Source organism: Mus musculus, chromosome 2 (genome assembly GCF_000001635.26).
Source record: "Mus musculus strain C57BL/6J chromosome 2, GRCm38.p6 C57BL/6J".
In the NCBI taxonomy this organism is placed as follows: domain Eukaryota; kingdom Metazoa; phylum Chordata; class Mammalia; order Rodentia; family Muridae; genus Mus; species Mus musculus.
This window is the reverse complement of record NC_000068.7, coordinates 151,840,626-151,859,447: the sequence shown is the minus strand read 5'-3', so window position 1 is coordinate 151,859,447 and position 18,822 is coordinate 151,840,626. Positions and strand designations below refer to the sequence as shown.

At 51.2% G+C, this 18,822-nt stretch overlaps 1 protein-coding gene across 2 annotated transcripts in view; it reads right to left on the bottom strand.

The window, feature by feature from the left end:
* Positions 1–16,801, bottom strand: part of Rspo4 (R-spondin 4) — a 32,022-nt gene extending 15,221 nt beyond the window's left edge. Inside the window, exon 1 of one of the 2 annotated variants that reach the window (XM_006499308.4) lies at positions 16,296–16,801. In XM_006499308.4, coding sequence (XP_006499371.1) covers positions 16,296–16,374 — 79 coding nt within the window. In that variant the 5' untranslated portion in view covers positions 16,375–16,801. The remainder of the gene's footprint in view (positions 1–16,295) is intronic. The other variant, NM_001040689.1, reaches the window with a different exon arrangement.
* Positions 16,802–18,822: the final 2,021 nt, after the last annotated feature.

Sequence of the window (18,822 nt, the reverse complement as noted above, 5' to 3'; positions counted from 1 at the left end):
TCCAATTCCTATGCCTATCCTGATGCCAAGCAAAAGGGAAGCTCTGGGTCTCCCCTGACTGGGGGTCAGTCACACCCACTACCCCCTCAGTGGCAGTGGGAAGCAGAGGGTCTTCCCTTAGTTTTAAGAAGTAGAGTTTTTGCTGTGCTGCTCAGGCTGACCTTGAATTCTTGGGAACCCTCCTTCAGTCTTCCAAGTATGTGGAGCAACATGTGTGGGCCACCACACTGGGTCAAGTAGGAGCCACTCCCTTTGGGCAATCAGAGTCTCCTGAAGGTTGGTGGATGGCCGTTGACTTTATACTTGTAGGGGGGGCAGGGCTGTCAGTACCTGAAACACACATAGCTTATGGATCCTTCCTTGTAGTCTTGAAGCTACACTTTTAAATCTACCAGTGGAGAGCAGGTGGACAGCCCAAGACTGGACTGGACATTGTAGGTTCAAATCCCGGCTCTGACCCTTCCCTCTTATCTGTGTTACTATGAGCTAGCATCCTAACCTCCCTGTGCACCGGCTTCCCATTTGTAAAGCAGGAATCCTGTGAGTTCAGCTCACAGATATGCATGCAGTTGCTGGTCAGGACTGACATAAGAGGGTCTCAGTGACATCGCTGTTTACCTGTGACCTTAACCACCTGCCCTGCCTCTCTGCCAATCCGTGGCTGTATTTCTGACAATCAGCGTAGAGCTGTTTATTTCAATGCCAACATTTTTGGGGGCAGAGTTTCTTCATAATTGGGGTGTGCCCAGGGAAGTATGCCTTGCATGAGAACATGGTTTGTCATGGTGGACTAAAGATTTAATACAGCCGTCCTCCGGACTCCCAGGGTGAGAAGGTGGGGGAGGAGGGCAGGCAGAGAAAGATCATGGTCCCTGCTCCAAGCTAAGTCTAAGGAGGACCAGGGCAGGACCTGGTCCCTGATCTGCCCTTGGGAAGAATCCAGAACCCCAAAAGAGGAGCTGAAAAGAGAGGGCTAGTCAACACATCTCAGATATCCTTCTGGCAATGAGGGATGCATGTCACTGATGACCAAGGGAAATGAACAACATCTGGGCTCCCGCCTGCCCGCTCTGACTGCCACATATGGGAGGCAGTTGCCACCGCTGGAGGCTGGCTCCGAGGGCCAGCACATTCCTGCCTGGGGGGCAGATTGCACCATCCAGACTCTGGAGATAGCTCCCGGCTTGGAGGCTCCCAAAGAGTGCAGGCTTAGAGGATCTAGACCACCAGTCCCTTCTCAGCACCAGGATGGGACATCTAGAGGTTACGCACCCAACAGAATCCAAGGGCTTAACCTTGGTGTCACGCTATAACCTGCCCCTTCAAGCCAACCCTTCATGAGAGCAACAGACCCCTCACCAAGGTCTTGAGGAGCCTTCCTAGTGGCATGATAAGGCTACTGTCTTCTCCAGTTCACCCGACCTTAACGAAGGTAGAAAACCTGCCAAATGAGGGCAGGGACAGTGCTGACCTTAACGAAGGTAGAAAACCTGCCAAATGAGGGCAGGGACAGTGCTGGCTACCTCGGGCCTGATCTAGCCTCTGCCTTTCTACTCTCTGTCTCTCCCAGGAGCCATGGAATATGTCAGTAGGGGCTTCTGAAATGAGGGGACAGTGGCCTGGGATCACTTTATCTACAGGAGGGACTTCAGTTGTGGACAGTCCCTCCCATGCCTCATGTGACAGGAAAGATAAGGGTTGGCTGGGTCCCTGCATGCCCCTAGTTGGTGTATATCGATATCTGTGACCACCTTTTACAGACCCTGGATGTAGCATGGGGAAGCCTTTGGCCTTTGCTCAATGGTGCTCCTGCCTGGCCTGCTGGTGCAGTGCAGGATATAGTCTAGAACAGGCTGCTTGTACCCCACACCAACAGCAAATCCAATTTCTCCTCCCATCTCTGCAGACCCCACCCTGGACCACCAGGTGCATTCTGCCCTGTTAGCTACTCAATAGAAGACATTACATTGGTGTCTCTGGAGGGAAGGGTGGGAAGCCCACAGTATAGCCCAGTCATCTTCAGAACCAGCGAGGTAGAGACAGGAAGCAGGATAATACAGGAGCCACCAGCTGGCTTCTCCCAGATTGTCTCCCCACAGCTCAGTCTTCTGATAGCTGCTGGTGCAGAATCATCACCGAGCTGCCTGAGGGGAAACTATCAGAGAATCAACCAGCCTGCCCTATGTGTCAAATGTATAAAATTGTGTAAGAAGAAACTGAAAAAAAAAAAGGGCCATGGAGACAGCTTGGCCAGTAAAGTGCCTGTGGCACAAGGATGGAGACGCAGGCCAATCCTGGAACCCACATAAAAAGTGGAACATGGTGCAAGCTTGTAATGTTGTCAAGTGTTGACAGGTGGAGGCAGGGGGATCCCTGGAGCGTGCTGGTCAACCAGCCTAGTCTAACTGGAGAAATTCAGGTTCCATGAGAGACCCTGTCTCCAAAGAACCAAGACGATGACTCTTGAGGAATGATATGAGGTTGACCTATGCCCTCCACATACACAGGCCCACGTGTGCACCTGCACACCCACTCAGGAGCCCTAGTTCACCTCAGACTGCAGCAACTTGTGTATGGAGCTCAGCTCAGTGGAGAGTAAGTTACCAGCTGCCCACTCTGGGGGATTGACTCCATTGGCCTTTCACAGCTGTGAAATGCAGAGGGAAGGTCATGCCAAGCCCTTTGTCTATCTCTAGAGCAGCCCAGAGGTTAGGCTGAAATCCAGCCGAGCTGATGGCAGGAGCGGAGGAGGGCCGTGCTTAGGGGTAGCCAGGAGTCTAGAATGCAGAGACAGATGGCTGAGTTTTAACCCAGATGAGTCTCCCTAAGCCTCGGTTTCCCTTCCTGTAAAAGAGGGATCACTGTCCCCAGATGTAAGGTCCAGTGTGATGGCCTATGCGGTACGCTCAGAACATCTGGCAGGTGGCTGGCAATGGGAGCCGTGAACTTATAACCCTCGGCGTGGGTTTTATTAACTCCCAGACAAGGAGGCTAAGGCGCAGTGGAGAGTAAGTTACCTGGGGCTACACAGACTCTGAGGGAGTGTAGAGCCAGGCAGCCTTAGAAACTGGAGCTCACAAGTATTTTAAGTGCGGAGAATGCAGACCTCCTCATAGCTTCCACCTGGACACCCGCCCCTTATGAAGTAGAAGACAGCTTTGGAGCATCTGTTTCCAGTGCTGAGGGGACCTGGCCCCACTGCCGGTGAGTGGCAGGGAGTGGCAGGGAGGGAGTCGTGGTCAGGCCCAGGCTGATCCAAGGGTGGACCCTGTCCATAAGGACTGAGGAGACTGCAAAGGATGGCAGAGCTGAGACTCACGTTAGGCTCCACTACACCCACTCCAGGGAGCATATTTAGAATCTGATTTTTATCTGACCTCTCCCTATGGGCTCCCCTCTTCTCTTAAATCCTAGAATTAGACCAAACCCTGATGTGACTTCTTTCCATGCCTGATGGTTAAACTATGCTTCTAAGGTTCATCCATCCATCCATCCATCCATCCATCCATCCATCCATCCATCCATCCACCTGTCAATTCATCGTACTGTCCTTCCACTTACCCATCCGCTCATCCATCCACACATCTACCCACCCTTCTAACCATCCACTCATGCATGCATGCATCCACCCATTTGTCCATCCAGTATTTCTTGAATACCTACTTCATGTCAGCCTCTTTCTACGCTATAGGAATCTGGGTGTGTGTGTGTGTGTGTGTGTGTGTGTGTGTGTGTGTGAAAACAAGAAACAAGGCCCTCCCTCGTTTATACTGGATTTATTTTAAATAGAGACAAAACAGATTTTCATCTGTACAGGCTTTTGAGAAAGTTGCATGAAATAGCACTAGACTAGAAATGTAAGCTTCTGCCAGACTCCATGTTGTTTACCAGTGGCCCTCACCACTGCCACCCTGCCCGCACTGTGCCTGCTGCGTGCGCATGCTCTGCAGGTGCTCCTCTGAATAACCTTCCTCTAAAAAGTAAAGACGAACTTCCCGTGCTCTCCCCTTAGTCTAGAATTGGGGCCCACCCCCTCCTGGGCTTTCTGGGAGGGGACCAGCACTCCTTGGCACTTTTCATCCCTTCCCTTGTGCCTCTCTAGCCTGGGAACTGTTCACCAAGCACTGAAGGATGGCCCACTGCTGACTAGACAGCAGGCATGGCCCCTGCTCCCACATGCAGGTGGACTTCTGGTTTGGAGTGGCCTGAAGGATGGGGAGTCTGGAACATCACACCCCAACTATGCTCACATTTGTTGTCTAACTTGATCCATTGAGGATGAGCAAACTAGGGAGGGATGAAGGGGATGGGGCAGGTGGAACAGTCATGTTGTCATCATTTGGCTAATTTATCATACCAGCATAGGGATGCCAGTGAAGGTGACTGACTGATTTAAGCTGCACATTTACCTTGGAGGGTTCGAGGCTTGGGGTCGCACAGTGGGACGCCTGCCATCCACGCAGCACAGGTGCCCCTGACACAGTTCTTCCTCTCCACTCACTGGGACAGGCCCTGAGTTTTCAAGCCCTGGGAATTTTGAGGTGATAGCTGTAGCTAATTTGGTCCCCACTATTTCTGCTCACAACACACAGGCAATAACACAGTCGGGACATCATCTCCAAAGACCTGTATGTGAAAGGCCTGGTCCCCTAATGAGATGTGGGGGAGCCTTTTGGAAGCAAGACCTAGGATATTGAGGCACATGCTTGGCCTCTTCATCTTTCTCTTCAGCTTCTCTCTTGTGAGGGGAACAATTTCTCTACCTTTCCACCATACCTGTCACATATCCCACTAGGAGCCTAGAGTAACGGAGCTGCCCAGAGGGGACTGGAACCTACGGAACTGTGACCTAAACAAAACTTTTCAGTTGTAAGTTGATTTTCTCAGGTTACTGGAAAACCCAGGTGGAATGGCAAAGCCTGACACAGCTCTGTCCCCTGCCTGTGACAAGGGGCACAGGCATGTGGGGAGGAGTCCTGGAGGTTGGCATCTGGCCTCCTGCACAGGACAGAAATCTGGATCAGACCCATGTTTTAAAATCTCAGCATTGGTCTGGGTTTTGGTTTGTTTTGTTTGTTTTTGTTAACCTTAAACTTACCAGAACGTTTTGAGAACTGCTTAGTTACCTAAGACTGGGTTTTAGAGTTAAATTGAATTAGAGAGAAAAAGAGGTGTAAATCTCATATTGCATGTTCAGCCTAGTCATGAAGCCAGCTTCAGAGCAGGCCACAGATAACCACCTGTAATATGCAAGCAACTTTAAAAATTAGTTTTTCAAAGACAGGGTTACTCTGCATAGCCCTGACTGTCATGGAACTTGCTCTGAAGACCAGGCTGCCCTTGAACTCAGAGATCCGCCTGCCTCTGCCTCCCAAGTGTTGGACTTAAAGGCGTGCGCCACCACCATCTGGCTACAAACAGCTTTTATAAATAGGAAAATACAACCCAACGGGAAGCAAAGAGATTCCGAGCAACTCAAAGAAAAACGACAAACAGGTCAGTTCCTACATGGTAAAGTGGCTCTTTATCCCTGACAATTTTCATGAACATTAGAGCCAGGACAGAGGCTGGGAAGATGGCTCCGCTGGCGAAGCACCTACCTCACAGACATCAGAGCCTGCATCAGATCCCCAGAATCTGTTTTCAATGGTCACATATGAAGACATGAGCTTTTATTCCAAGTGCTTCAGAGGCACAGACAAGAAGATTCCTGGGGTTCACTCTCCTGCTTGGTGAGTTCCAGGTCCGTGAGGAGCCCAGGCTCAGAGAACAAGGTGGGTGAGCATGGGAAGCAGAATATGGAGGTTTGTGTGTGTGAAAGACTCTGTTCTCTAATGAGAGGTCGGGGAGCCATTTGGGGGCAGGGTCTAGTGCAAGGTCCTCAGGTTACTGGGGCTTATCTTTGGCCTCTCCATCTTTCTCTTCAGCTTCTCCTGTGATCAGCTTCCCCTACCGTGGGCTTCTCCACTATTGCTGCTCTGTACCCCACTAGGGGCTTCCACAGACCCATGCACATGCACGTAAAAAAAAATCAAAACATACAAAATATTACTATGACCTATTGTATAGGCAAACTGAAAATGACCAGCGACGCCTACCACTCTGTGCAAGGAGCATGGCAGAAAACAGCATTTTACTGAGCGTGCCCCTTCAGGAAAGGGACCTCAGTGAAAGACAGAAAGGTTCTCAGAGGCACACAGCGAGTCCTGGGAGTCCAGGGTTGAGGTCCTTGGATCTGAATTCATGCTTCTGGCTCTTCATCGCTCCAGCTACCGTTTCCTCTCCATCTGGACACAGGCACACCCCCTGACTCAGAGGCCAGCTCTACCACACCCATCGCCACAGCCTGTTGGAGCTGACAAAGATGGGGCTTTGCCACTTCAGCCTGACCTTAGTGTGGACATGCAGAACAGGCAGGGGACCTACTGCACTTGACTTGTCCAGGTTCTGCATTAAAAATACTAAGAAAAAAAACACCCATGCACAGAACACACTGGGACTTTTTCTTGTTAGCCCACAAACAATACAATGGAATTATTTACAAACAGTTACCCTGTCTGTGGTCTTGTCTGTGACCTCAAGCTTATATAGTGTCTTAGTTACTTTTTAATTGCTGTGACAAAACACAGTGACCAAAGCGACTTAAAAAAAACAAAGCATCTAATGTGTGGCCCATGGTTGGAGAGTGTTGAGACCATGACCATCATGGCAGGGAGCATGGCAGCTGGCAGGAAGGCTTGGCACAGGAGCAGTAGCTGAGAACCTACCTAACATCTTGATTCATAAGCATGAGGCAGAGAACTGGTGTGGGCTTGGTGTGGAAATGGCGTGGGCTTTCAGAAACCTCCAAGCCTGCCTCCATGACACAATTCCTCCAACTAGGCCACACCTCCTAATCCTTTCCAAACAGTTCCACCAACTAGGGATCAAGCATCCAAATATATGAACCTATGAGGGCTATTCTTATTTAAACCACCATAGATGTCTATATGCTGTGTTATACAAGAGGCTTAGCACCTGAAGATTTGGGGTCTCAAGGTGATGGAATATCACAGAATGATTGTTTTGTGTCAAATACTGTTCAAGGCACAGGGAGTCAGACCTTAGTGAGCAAGATAGCCAATCCACAGTGAAGTTTTACATCCTGAAGGAAGTGGGATTCTATAGCGTCTGTGGAACAGACATTCTTGGGAGAGGGACCAGAAAGCACAAAGGTCCTCAGGCTGGAGGGATCTGGGAGCAGTGATCAGGTGAGGAGGAATGGATGTTGAAGTCAGAGGTCAGAGGTCAGAGGTCAGAGGCCCAGACCATTGGAGTGGGCTTAGTGTAATTGACTTGTCTAGGTTTTGCATTTAAAACATCAGGAAAAAAAATACCTATTGACAAAACAGGCAGGGACTTTGTGATATTCCTTAGACAACACAACAGAACTAGTTACAAAAAGTTACACTGTATGTGGCCTTGAATATGACCTCAAGGTTATAAGCCAGGATCCTTTTAATTGATCATTCCTGAGCTGGGAAGTCACTGAACAGGCATGCTCAAACCAGTGTGCTATCCCAAGCACACACCCATCCCCATCCCCAGGCATTGAGGAGAAGGGACAGGAGAGGCAGTGTGGGGAGGGAGGAGGTTGGAGGAGGGAGGCTGAGAGTCCTGGCAGAGACATGGCAGTCGTCCATGTAGCTGGGAGGAATAGCAGACTCAGCAAAGAGGGACCATCAAGTTTGTCTGTGTGTCAGAACAATTAAAGAGTAAATCGCTCTGCCCACAGTGCCAGGCCCAGCAGATGTCAGGTCCTTTATCTCTTGTCCTCAGCTTCAAAGGGACTTTGTCATAGAAATTCATTGTGCTAGCTAGTTTTATGTTAACTTGACACAAGCTTAAAGGCACCTGAGAGGAAGGAGCCTCAATTGAGAAAATGCCCCCATTAGAGGCTGTAGGGCAAGCCTGCAGGGCATTTTCTTAATTGGTGATTAATGGGGCAGCCCATTGTGGGTGGTGCCATCCCTGGGCCGGTGGTCGGGGGTTCTATAAGGAAGCAGGCTGAGCAAGCCACGAAGAGCAAGCCAGTAAGCAGCACCCCTCCACGGCTTCTGTATCAGCTCCTGCCTTTAGGTTCCTGCCCTGTTGGGTTCCTTCCCTGCTTCCTTCAATAATGGACTGATATAGAATTATATGCTCTTTGGTCATGGTGTTTCATCACAGCAATAGGAACCCTAACTAAGACACTCATGGCCATCTGTCTCGAAACCACCATGCCCCAGCCACTCTCATTCCTCCCAGTCAGGGGTGCTTTTAGTAGCAGTTCTCAGCTTTTAGGGGACAACCAGACAGAAATGGGCAGGGAGAGGCTGGAGTTTCTACTCCGATCTGCATCCCACCTGGCTGTTTGATGTAGATGCTTTGACCAGCCCATTACCATTCTGAGGCCCTCTCATCTGCGCAAATGAGGTATGCAGTTCACATCTTGTAGGTCTGGGATGAGCCCTGCACCTAGTGTATATCACTAAAGTCACTATCATCCTCCAGATCACTACACGGTGTGCAATGCTCAGGGCGGCTTATGAGGCCACAATCTTATCTTCAGAACTTGGGTTCCTCAAAGTTACCCAGTTTTAAGCATTCCACACACTAGAGAAACCAGCCTCCTGGGTACATTGCTGTCATCAACACTAGCTGAGTTCTTTGTGTCTTCTAGATGGGCCACAGGCAGTGACACTCAGGACACATTCATGTTCTATCATTGGCCCTGTTATCCTGACAGACAGCAGGGACATTCAGGAGCGAAGTATCTGCACCCAAGCATGGCTGCAGCAGAGCTGGGGTGTGAGCCCGGGCCTGTCTCAGCCCTAGTCACAGGTCCTTGCCTGGGTCTGACACTGGCCATTCTGTTGAACACCTGTCTGTGCTAGTGTGCTATCCTCATTTCAAGACTGCTTTGTGAATCAGCCCACAGAGGCACAGAAGGAGCCATGACCTGGGCAAGGCATCAAGAGTAGCAGCGCCCATGTCCCCCTTGCCATTGGCCCTAGAGCTCGCCTGAACTCATTAGACAGCTGCACCACTCATCAATGCCAGAACCCTTTCCAACGTGTCTCTCTGTTCCTGCCATCAGCTCTAGGGAATGTGGAGGCTCAGGAGACAGGGGTGATTCCCCAATGTCATCTGGGGTCCCAGACTTAGCTTGGCTCCCTTTTGCATCGCCAGGGTACAGCCCCTTTTGAAACAGGCATCAAAGCCTTCCCATGAGTCATGGAGTGAAGTCTGGGCCATAGAAGGAATCAATAAAGGGCATGGAGGTGGTCCACCCTGGGCAGCAGCACCTAAGGGAGCAGGTCTCCCCAGCAGAGGCCAGACATGCACTAAGGGATCTGAGGCAGGGCATGCAACTCAGACCCTCAGAGATTGCCTGGGGATATCCCATCTCTCCCCATCTGTGTGGGGCCTTGGCTACCTGATGCCTGGCCCCTGCTTCTCAAGCAAAGGGGTCTGCAGGACCAAGTCATCACGTAAGCCATATTGTGGACAGGCCAGGAGAGGACTGGCAGGCTGGCACTGGACCTGAGCTCAGCAATCAATCATCTGGATTTAAGTCCTGGTTTGGCAAACCTTACTTTGTTAAGCTATTGTTTTGGAACATGGAAGTGCTGATATTTGGATGTTTTCAACCTACAAAAATGGCAACTGCCTAAGCTGCAATTAGTGCTTCTGCTCTAATTCTGTTTGCTGCTTTGTGGGACATGGGTAACTCAATCTCCATGAGTGGTGGTTGTGAGGCTGCTGTGCTCAGTGGTCAGAGCTTAGGTGCCAGGGCCACAAAGGAGCTGAACCTTAGCTGTGTGGCCTTGGATAAGTTACTTAACCTCTCTGGGCCACATATTTTCTTATCTCTATAATGATGCCCAATTCACGGGCTTATTAATCCTGTGAGCACCCTGGTGTCAAGGTCCCTCAGCAGCTGTCTGATCCTCTCAACGTGGGTCAGTGAACCTCCTCCCAGCCTTGCTGAGTCCTTGTACAGGCCTAGAGGAAGAAATACTCTTAGCTCATTTGCAGAGGCAGAAGGCAGTGGAGAGGATCTTTGGTGGAAGGATTAGAAATGGCCATTCCTGTAGGTAAAAAAAAAAAAAATCAGGCAGTCCCCCAAGGAGACCAAGGGACACGTGATTTGGCAATGAGCAGATTGTGCGGAGAGAGCTGGGCAAGGTGCATGTTCTAGGACTTACCACACCAGACCGCTTCACATCTCAACAGCTTCCACAGGCATGGCTCTGGATGAATGACTACTGCTGGAATTCTGTCAGCTTTAACACAGACCCTAACCAAGTCCCCAGCCCCTGCGTGGTAGCTGCACATCTCCAGGCCACTGGAGAACCCTGTGAAGGCATCTGACCCTGGTTATTGGCTGCCTCCCTCCATCTATGGAGGTCTCCCTCCATATGGTCTCCCGATTCCTTCTGACACGGATGCTGCTGGGGAAGGGCAAAGCAGGCCAGCAGCCCTCAGGTACACAGTGGCAACAGAGGCTCTAAGGAGCCATCTTAGACTCTCCAGGCTCTGGAGCAGGTTGTCTATGATGTGCTTGGCCACTTGTCCTCCTGCATCTCCATGGCCACCGATAGCTGACGACCTGAAGCTGGACTTTCCCTGCTGCCACCTCCAAATTCACAGGTGTTGATCTCAGGTTCCTCCAAAATTCTACAATCACACTCAGGATCTCCAGAGAGAAAGCAAGCATGGACTGCTCTGCCAACTGTAAAGTTCTGTGCAAGAGGCTGGTTAATGACAGCGCTTGGCACTCCACAGTAAGCAGGGTCTGCTCCTGTGAGGTTTGGAAGGAGAAAGATGCAGGTCTCACGCACACACACACACATTTGCTATGTGACTCAATCCCCTCTGAATCAGTTTTCTTCCTTTGTACAGTGGGAAGGAGGAACCGTATCCACCAGACAGGGCTGGGCTGAAGGCCAGTGTGAAGAGAACATGATGGTGTCTGTCAACAGACACTGGGATATCTAATGCAGAAAGACCCCCAAGGCCCAGACAGATGACTCCAGCCTTCCAGGGGCTACCATCCAAATATGCTGGGAAGGGTACAGCACCAGGCTCAGGGAGACTAGAAGCTCTCAGGAGCTCTGTGTGTGTGTGTGTGTGTGTGTGTGTGTGTGTGTGTGTGTGTGTGTCCTGAAGGGAGTGGAGCTGTAACTCAGACTTCATGGGCTTACTGACCAGCTCCTGGATAGCAACATGTGGCCCACTGGGCCTTTATCTCCTCTTGGGAAAAATAGAGACCTGCTACCTTCATAAGGTCCTGTATCAGACATCTGTCCTGTATTAGGCCAGCTCACTGAGTGTTTCAGACAGGCATAGCTGGGAGAATGGCATCCATGTTCCAATAACAGGAAGAACACATGCACAGAGGCGAGTAAGACAAATGAAGCAGTTGGTGTGCACGCCTAGTGACCTGGGGTCAGATCTCTAGAACCCATGGAAAGCCTAGGCAGACCACACAGGCATGTATTCCATACACACACACACACACATACACACACACACACACGAAATATATTTTGTTAGCACATACACTGTACACACACCCAAACTCAGAAGCACACACACCACATATACTCACACGCATGTGCCATTACTTGCATGCATGCTCACATACCTGTGCATACAGCCCTACACACAGGCAAGCAGTAGTATACTTCTAATACTTAAAAAGCACTCTGTTATTTTCTGCAGGGCATGGTATGCCACGGCCTCTGGCATGACCCCGTGTGGTCCACAAAACTAGAGTATTTACTCTGGGTCTTTACAGAAACACTCGAAACTCCACTCTTCTTTCTTCCATCCTGTTCTGTTCCACGTCATTTCATTAAAAACTCTGACTGTGACTTCCTAAGTTGACTGCTGACTGCCAAGAGCTTCAGATCTCAGGATGAATTCCCTCATAGGGAACAGCAAACCCCTTATATGTGACACCCCAGCTCAGCAATGTTCTTTCCACGGAGTCCTCAGCTGAGATTGGAATAACATTCAGCCTGCCTATCAAAGGCTAGGCTGAAGAGCACTGTGTCCTGTTGTGGAATTCTCCCCGATGGACTTCAGGGACATGCTGGGTATTGTGACATCAGTGACATTCAGTCCTCGGGACCCATCAGAGCCTGGCCAGGAGAACTCAGCAAATGTGGTATCCAAAACCCTTCCATGACCAACACTGGCTCTGTCCACAGTGCAATTTCCATCTTCTCCCTGTCATGTAGCTGGGAGTAGCTGGGCTCCCCTTTCTCTTGCCACACTAATGTCCTGCTTAATGACCTAAAGAGGCTCCGCCTGGACATGACAGTCAGTCCCAACAGAGTCCCTTGCTAGCTGTAGGCACAGGCCAGGGAGACTCCAAAGCTATGTATCTGTGCCCCAACTCAGGTTCTGGGAGTTCTCCACAGGTCACTGGCCCTCAACTTCCTTGCCTGAGAAATGGGAATTCCACAAGGCACAGCAGCAGATGTCCATCCCCTCTGCAGTGCTCTGGTATATGGCCAACCCTCTCTGTGTGGTCTCTGCATCCCTGGGATTGGGAAGAGTGATTAGATGGCTTCCCAGTGCTATGGCAGGGTAAGTGGAAGACACCTCTCTTTGTACCCAGGCTGGTTTTACAGTAGCTGAGAAGGGACAGGCCAGGTGCAGAGCTGAGAATCAGCTGCCTGTCTGTCTTCTGTGCTGGCTTCTGCTTTCTAGATTCAACCGGCTGCTGTTTTACCAAGAGACCCAGGACTCAGGGCAGGACTCCGCCAACCATTTCTCAGCACCTATTAAGGGACCACCCTGCTCTGCCTCAAGGGAACTGGCTTCCCCTTTAGAGCCACCCCAATGTCCAGCTGAGCCTGGCTCCATCTGCATACCAGCTCTCAGGAGGTAGGGGGGACACACCTTTGCTCTGCACCCAGCCAGTGTTCCAACCTGCAGACAGGAGGCGCAGATAGCCTGTTCGAATCCCTCGTCTGTCCAAGTGCAGGCCTCTCCTTTGGATCTGCATGCAAGGTCAGAGCTGCCATTCACACTTTGCATAGGGTATTCCTTGCGCTCACCTGACAGGCGCCTGGAGTGGATGGCACCCCCTGTCATTTCATGGCAATCAAATGGGCTCAGGGGAACAAGCAAAAGTTCTTAAGGAAACCAATGTTCAGGAGGTATCCTCTATTGAGCCGGTGGTACACTTCTCCTGCTGCCCAAGGAACCAGGTTCTGTGGTTTCCCACTTCACAGACGAGGGAATCACATATCAGGGAACTCGTGTGTCCTGGCCAAGGTCTCATGCCCAGGGAAGGGGACCTCAGCCTCGCCTTCAGGAAGCTCCAGATCTGTGAACTGGAGACACAGCTTAGAGTCCCCTCATTTTGCTCCACTGCCCCACTGCCAGGTCCACCAGCTCATTTCAAGAGTCATGTCCCCATCTGGTTCTCATTCATTTATACTTAATTCATCAAAGTGTTTTGTAAGAGACCCTTGAGGTCCAAGAACCCCTTTCAAGCCCTTCCCTTTCATTCTATTTTGTAGAAACAGAAAAATTAGGTTTCATCAGAAACCAGCGATGACGCTGGAGCCAGAGGAGACCAGGTCCACGAGAAGCAGACCCCAAGGGAGGCAGCGCAGACCAGGCATGTCTGGGGCAGGCGGGAAATTGGGCCAAAGGCTAAGGTCGAGGGCAGGGTGTGGAGGAGGAAGCTCAGGAAGGCAGGGAAAGGTGAGCCTCCTTGCTGGCTTGGATGTCTCAGCTTAGCATCCCTCAGGCTTCCACACAACGTGGCAGGAAAGGAGGTTGCCCTGTGACACTACATAAATAGATGAACGAACGAGTAAGCCAGTGAGCGAGCAGGCAAGCAAATGAGCCAGCGAATAAGGCCCTGCTGGTATACAAGATCTAGCCAAAGTCAGATCAGAAGACCCTGGGGACCACATGCACAGCTTTCCAGTTCATGTCTGACACATAGTACTCATGTGTATGTCTGGGTTTGAGAAAGGCCAGCCTCTCCTCACTGCTTCTTCCTTGGCCCTTGATAAGCCAAGAACTCAGCTAAGCCTAACCCTGCCTGAAACCACTTGCCCATGAGAGCTCTGACTGCCTTGCAGGACAGGCTCTAGGAAGGTGTAGCCTCCACATCAGAGCCAATGGGGAAACTGAGGCTGTGGGCAGAAGCAGAGGAGAAACCCTTTTGTCCAAGGTCACACGTCATGAATGGTTAAGGAGAGGGACTGAAGTCCAAGGCCGTCTCCTTTGTATCACATGAACAGTCACAACCTCGCTGAAGACGCTGGGCAGGCGTGCATACCCGAGGCTCAAAAGCAGCCTCTCCATCTAACTGGACCAATGCAAGGAGCAACGCTCTGCTCCCACATTCCTTAGGAGGTGCTGGCGAGCTGGGCTAAGGGGAAGGACAAATGGTTTTCATGTCCCCTCCCCCTTGTCCTCTCCCTTCATTAGTGAGAAGCATCTTAGAAATCTAACTCTGCTCCCCTCCAGGTAGGTAAACTGAGGTTCCAAGAAAGGAAGCCTAACTCAGCTCATAGGGTCTCACAATATTTATCACATGGATCTGAGTCCGCTGTATTGCTTGTCTGCTGTGCAGCCTTAGACAACTGCCCTCTCTGAACATGTTTCCTCTCTAAAATGTAAGCACCTCTCTTTGCACTCACTGGCCTTTTCTAAGTAGTGAACGACATAACAACCAAGAAACTGGGATGATTAATAGTATCAGGCCTCACGGAGCACCCGCATAGGCAGCTAATGCTCTACATCTTAGCTATGGTTCCCCTGATGAGTGGGAGACTGAAGTTTATTGCTTCCATCTTAAAGACAAGTTGGTGAAAAGATTGAAAACATCCTTTCAGAGTGGAGTATCTGGAGGACTAATGGAAAGGATCTCATACAGGTAAAACTGAAGTCTGAGGGTCTTCCCTGAGGTCACTCAGATAAAACCTTCAAGGAGGGCCACAGATCCAGCTAGGCTGGCTCCAGTACCTGGGCTCTGGACAGCGGGGTGAAGGCCATTCACAAGCTTTCACCTTCAGGACCCCCAAGTCCCTGCAGCCTACCCGAGGTCCACCTACACCTCTATCCTCTCTGCTCTTTGTCCAACTCCCTTAACAGTTTCCCTAGGCCACGGCCTGATATTCCACCCCATACCTACTTCCCCACTGCCCCTGTGTTCCCTGCTTCCTTATAGGAGCTGCAACATCTGCGAAAGGCTTTCCACGCAGATGGACTAGAAGTCCCTATGGGTAAGGCCACTCTCACACACCCTACCATTCAGTATTCCCAGACTCAGGCTCTCAGTCAGAGAGCAAATCAGAGCTCCCACCTGCCCGTTGGACTGCTCAACAAAGCAACCTGCATGAATGTCTGGTTCCTGCTCTATAGAGTGAGATAGCCACTGTCATTAGGGCATCATAGGGGACCTAGGAAACAGTGTGTGTCTCACTCTTGGCATGGCAGCCAGCCTTTGGTAGTTGATGCACAGACAGGCATCCAGAGTCCTGGGGCCTTCCCTGTTCAGACACAGGGCTTGCTGGTCCTCTTGCCCTCCCAACACCAGCTCAGGTTCTGTCAACTCCAGCTCTGCAAGGGCAGTCTCACCTCACCTCCAAAATACATCTGACTGTGGCACTGAGGAACTGTGGCACAGACCCCAATGTTCACAGGGCCCAGGCGCGATTAGAGTCTCAGGTTCAAGTTTCCTTAGTGGCTCCAGGAGGTCCCAAGGAAAAATATCCTAAGATTCTGAGAGAGGACAAACTTCTTCCAGGTCATCCCCAGAAGACTTCAACTTGAACACAGGTCTCAGTCATGCTGATACCACTAGAGAGGCTTACCCAGATTAATTCTGGGAGTGTGGGGGTTGTGACAGCAGGGGTCAGGAGCAGTGATAGAACCCCCGAACCCCACATGAGCCCTGGAGTCACTGATCTTCATCCTGGCCCAGCGTGGATGCCTGGGCTGGCTTCTAAGTCACTAGCCCTGTCTTCTAGTTCATTGTTTCCAAGGGTGGTTCCTTGGGTTTTTGGTGTCTGTGGAGTTACCCTTGGGACACTGCTGGGAGGCTGGGGCCAGTGAGCCCGACCTCTAGTTCCCTCCCAGTAGTGCTTCCTAGGTCCAGGTTGTCGACAACTCCCCGTTCCGACCCTGAGTCAACAGTCCAGGCATCAGGCACCAGACAAATACCCATATCCGCTGGGCTACCACGAGTCTGTCTTGTAGTGCCTACCCCACCACCAGCCCGGCCACATCTGTACCTTGCTTCTTCCTTCGGTACAGGGCGAGCATGTCCACTGCGTGGGCGAGGAGCAGCAGCAGGCAGAGTGGAGCCCGCATCTGGGCAGCCTGGTGCTCCTGGCTCCCCGACGGCCCGGCAGCCTCTGTGCGGGGGACAGCCTGTGGCGCGCGTTGAGCATCCGCGGGTCGCTGGTCGCTACGGCCACCAGGGACCCGCCGGTGCGCCCAGGGCGCGGTGGGTCGAGTGAGGGCGTCAGCGCGGCCGCGCGGCCGGGGCGGGGAGGAGTCGGCGGCTGGGCGGCGCTTAACCCTCGGGGGGCCCTTGCGGGCGCAGCCCCACGCCCCTCGCACGTGCACAGGCCGGCTCTAGGTACACAAGCGCACACGCCGCACTGCACACTCACCCGGACAGACCCTCCCTCTGCCACTCTGGTCTTCCTCTTCCTCCTGTCCCCAGGACCGTCCTGGCTTGTTTTTCTGTTTATTCCCTGACTGCCTCACCTCCAACACAGGACTCTTGCCAAGCGCATGGGCCTCTCTGGCTCACTGTTCCGACCTGGCTAGCTTGGGTTCTGTGGTGTCTTGCCCTTTCCATATCTCCTCTGGGGTTGGGGGACGAGGGTAGGCGGAGTGGGGGAGGGGGGAGTGTGAGCAGGCTGCTGCTCCACTCTGTTGCTTTTTCTTTCTAGTTATCCCAAACACTTTCTGGTTGTAGCCTCTGAGCCTTTCCTGCTGCAGCCTTGGGGAGACCCTACTCTTTGACCCAGTGTCCAACACCGCATACTTTGCTTACCAAAGGACCTAGGACCCAGGGTATATTTCTTCCAGCCTTATCTCCAGGATTGGGTTGTTTTTTAACCTTTTCAGTGCCAAATTGCTCTTCCAATAAAACAATATTCTCCTGCCTCCTGTTACCCTGTGAACCAAGCCCATTCGCAGTGAAGCTGCCACAGAGAATGTTTGAGAGCCACGAACTTGACTTTCTGCTAAATACATGCATAAAAGCTTTAGAATAACGAACTTTCTCTTTTGACTAATTGTTCATTCGAAGGGGGAAGGGATTCGCAGAGAGACCAAGTAGTTTGCCCAAAACTGCACAGCAGCTCTATAGCCTTTCAGACGCGTCTCAGCTCAGCACACAGTCTCATCACCGAAGGGTGGAAGAGAGCCTTGGAGACCCAAAGGACCGTCTCGCTTCCTGTTTGCTACAAGTGTGACTTGTAGATAGAGAGAGGTCCTGAAGCTGCGGTCCTGCCCACTTATTCCTACACCACCAGCCCACCAGCACACACCTACCTCTGACCAGCCAGGTTCCGATGTCCTTGCTGTCTGTCTTCTCCCTTTCAGCCCAAGTCTCCACCTTCTCACAGTAGTTTGCAAGCTTTTCAAGCCTCTTATATGTGGTGTTTCTTTGTTGTTTGTTTGTTTGTGTTTGGTTTTGTGAGACACTGTTCTTGTGTATCCCAGGAACTCATTATGTAGATAAGGATGACCTTGAACTCCTGATCGTCTTCCCTCCATCTCCCAGGTGCTACTGAACAGGTCTGTAATACCACTTCTAGCTCCCTCTTACATCCTGAGCATCTTTTGTCTTGGCCTCTCCATGGATTGGTGGCCTAATTCCATTCCTCCACTGACTCTTTCAGAACCCAGTCATAATCTGACCCTCTTCCAGGGTTTTCTCTCTTTTTCTCAGTCCATACCTCTTCTGGGTATCCATATTTCCTCTTAACACATTGGTAAACATAGATATTTCTGTTTCTCCCTTTGCCCTAGTTATCCATGCCCCCCCCCCTTGGTTCCCATTCTTCGGGTACAGGTCCTTTACATGGCTTTTGCTATGACTCTGTCTAGAAAATTCTTCCATTTGTCCCCCTAGAACTTGGCTACAGCATGGCCTCCCCCCCCCCCAGACCTTCTCCCGTCACTGCAGAAGTACTGGACACTCATTCTGCTTGCCACCTCACTCTCCTCTTCTCTTTACAGAGCAGCCATCCACCACTGGCTTGGTTTTGGCTACAGCTTGCTTGCTTGTGAGTTATATGGGGGTAGCAACCATCTGTGTATTCTTCATGTGCCCAGCGTGTAAAATGATCACTCGATATTTTTGAAATGAGTAAATGTATGAATGAGTGAGATGAATGAGCGAATGGTCAAGCATTCACTAATCCCCAGATTTATTGTGGGACCTGTGGTGGCCTCCATGGGCTTGGATGTTTCAGTACTTGGTCCCCAGCTGGTGGTGCTGCTTGAGTAGATTTAGGAGGTGTGGCCTTGTTGAGGGTTACGTCACTGGGGGCGGGCATTGTTGTGGGGGCGGGCCTTGGGCTTTAAAAGCAGTGCACCATTCCCAACTCTTGCTCTTGCTCACACTCTGCCTCAGTTTTCCCCTTGTGGTGTGAGCCCTCAGTGCTCAGCTTTCAGCTCCGGCCACCATTTCTTCCATCTTGTTCCCACTGTTACGGACCCTAAATTCTGGAACCCTCAGACCAAAAAACCCTTCCCTCTGTAAGTTGTCTCCGCCATGGTGTTTGATCACAGCTGTAG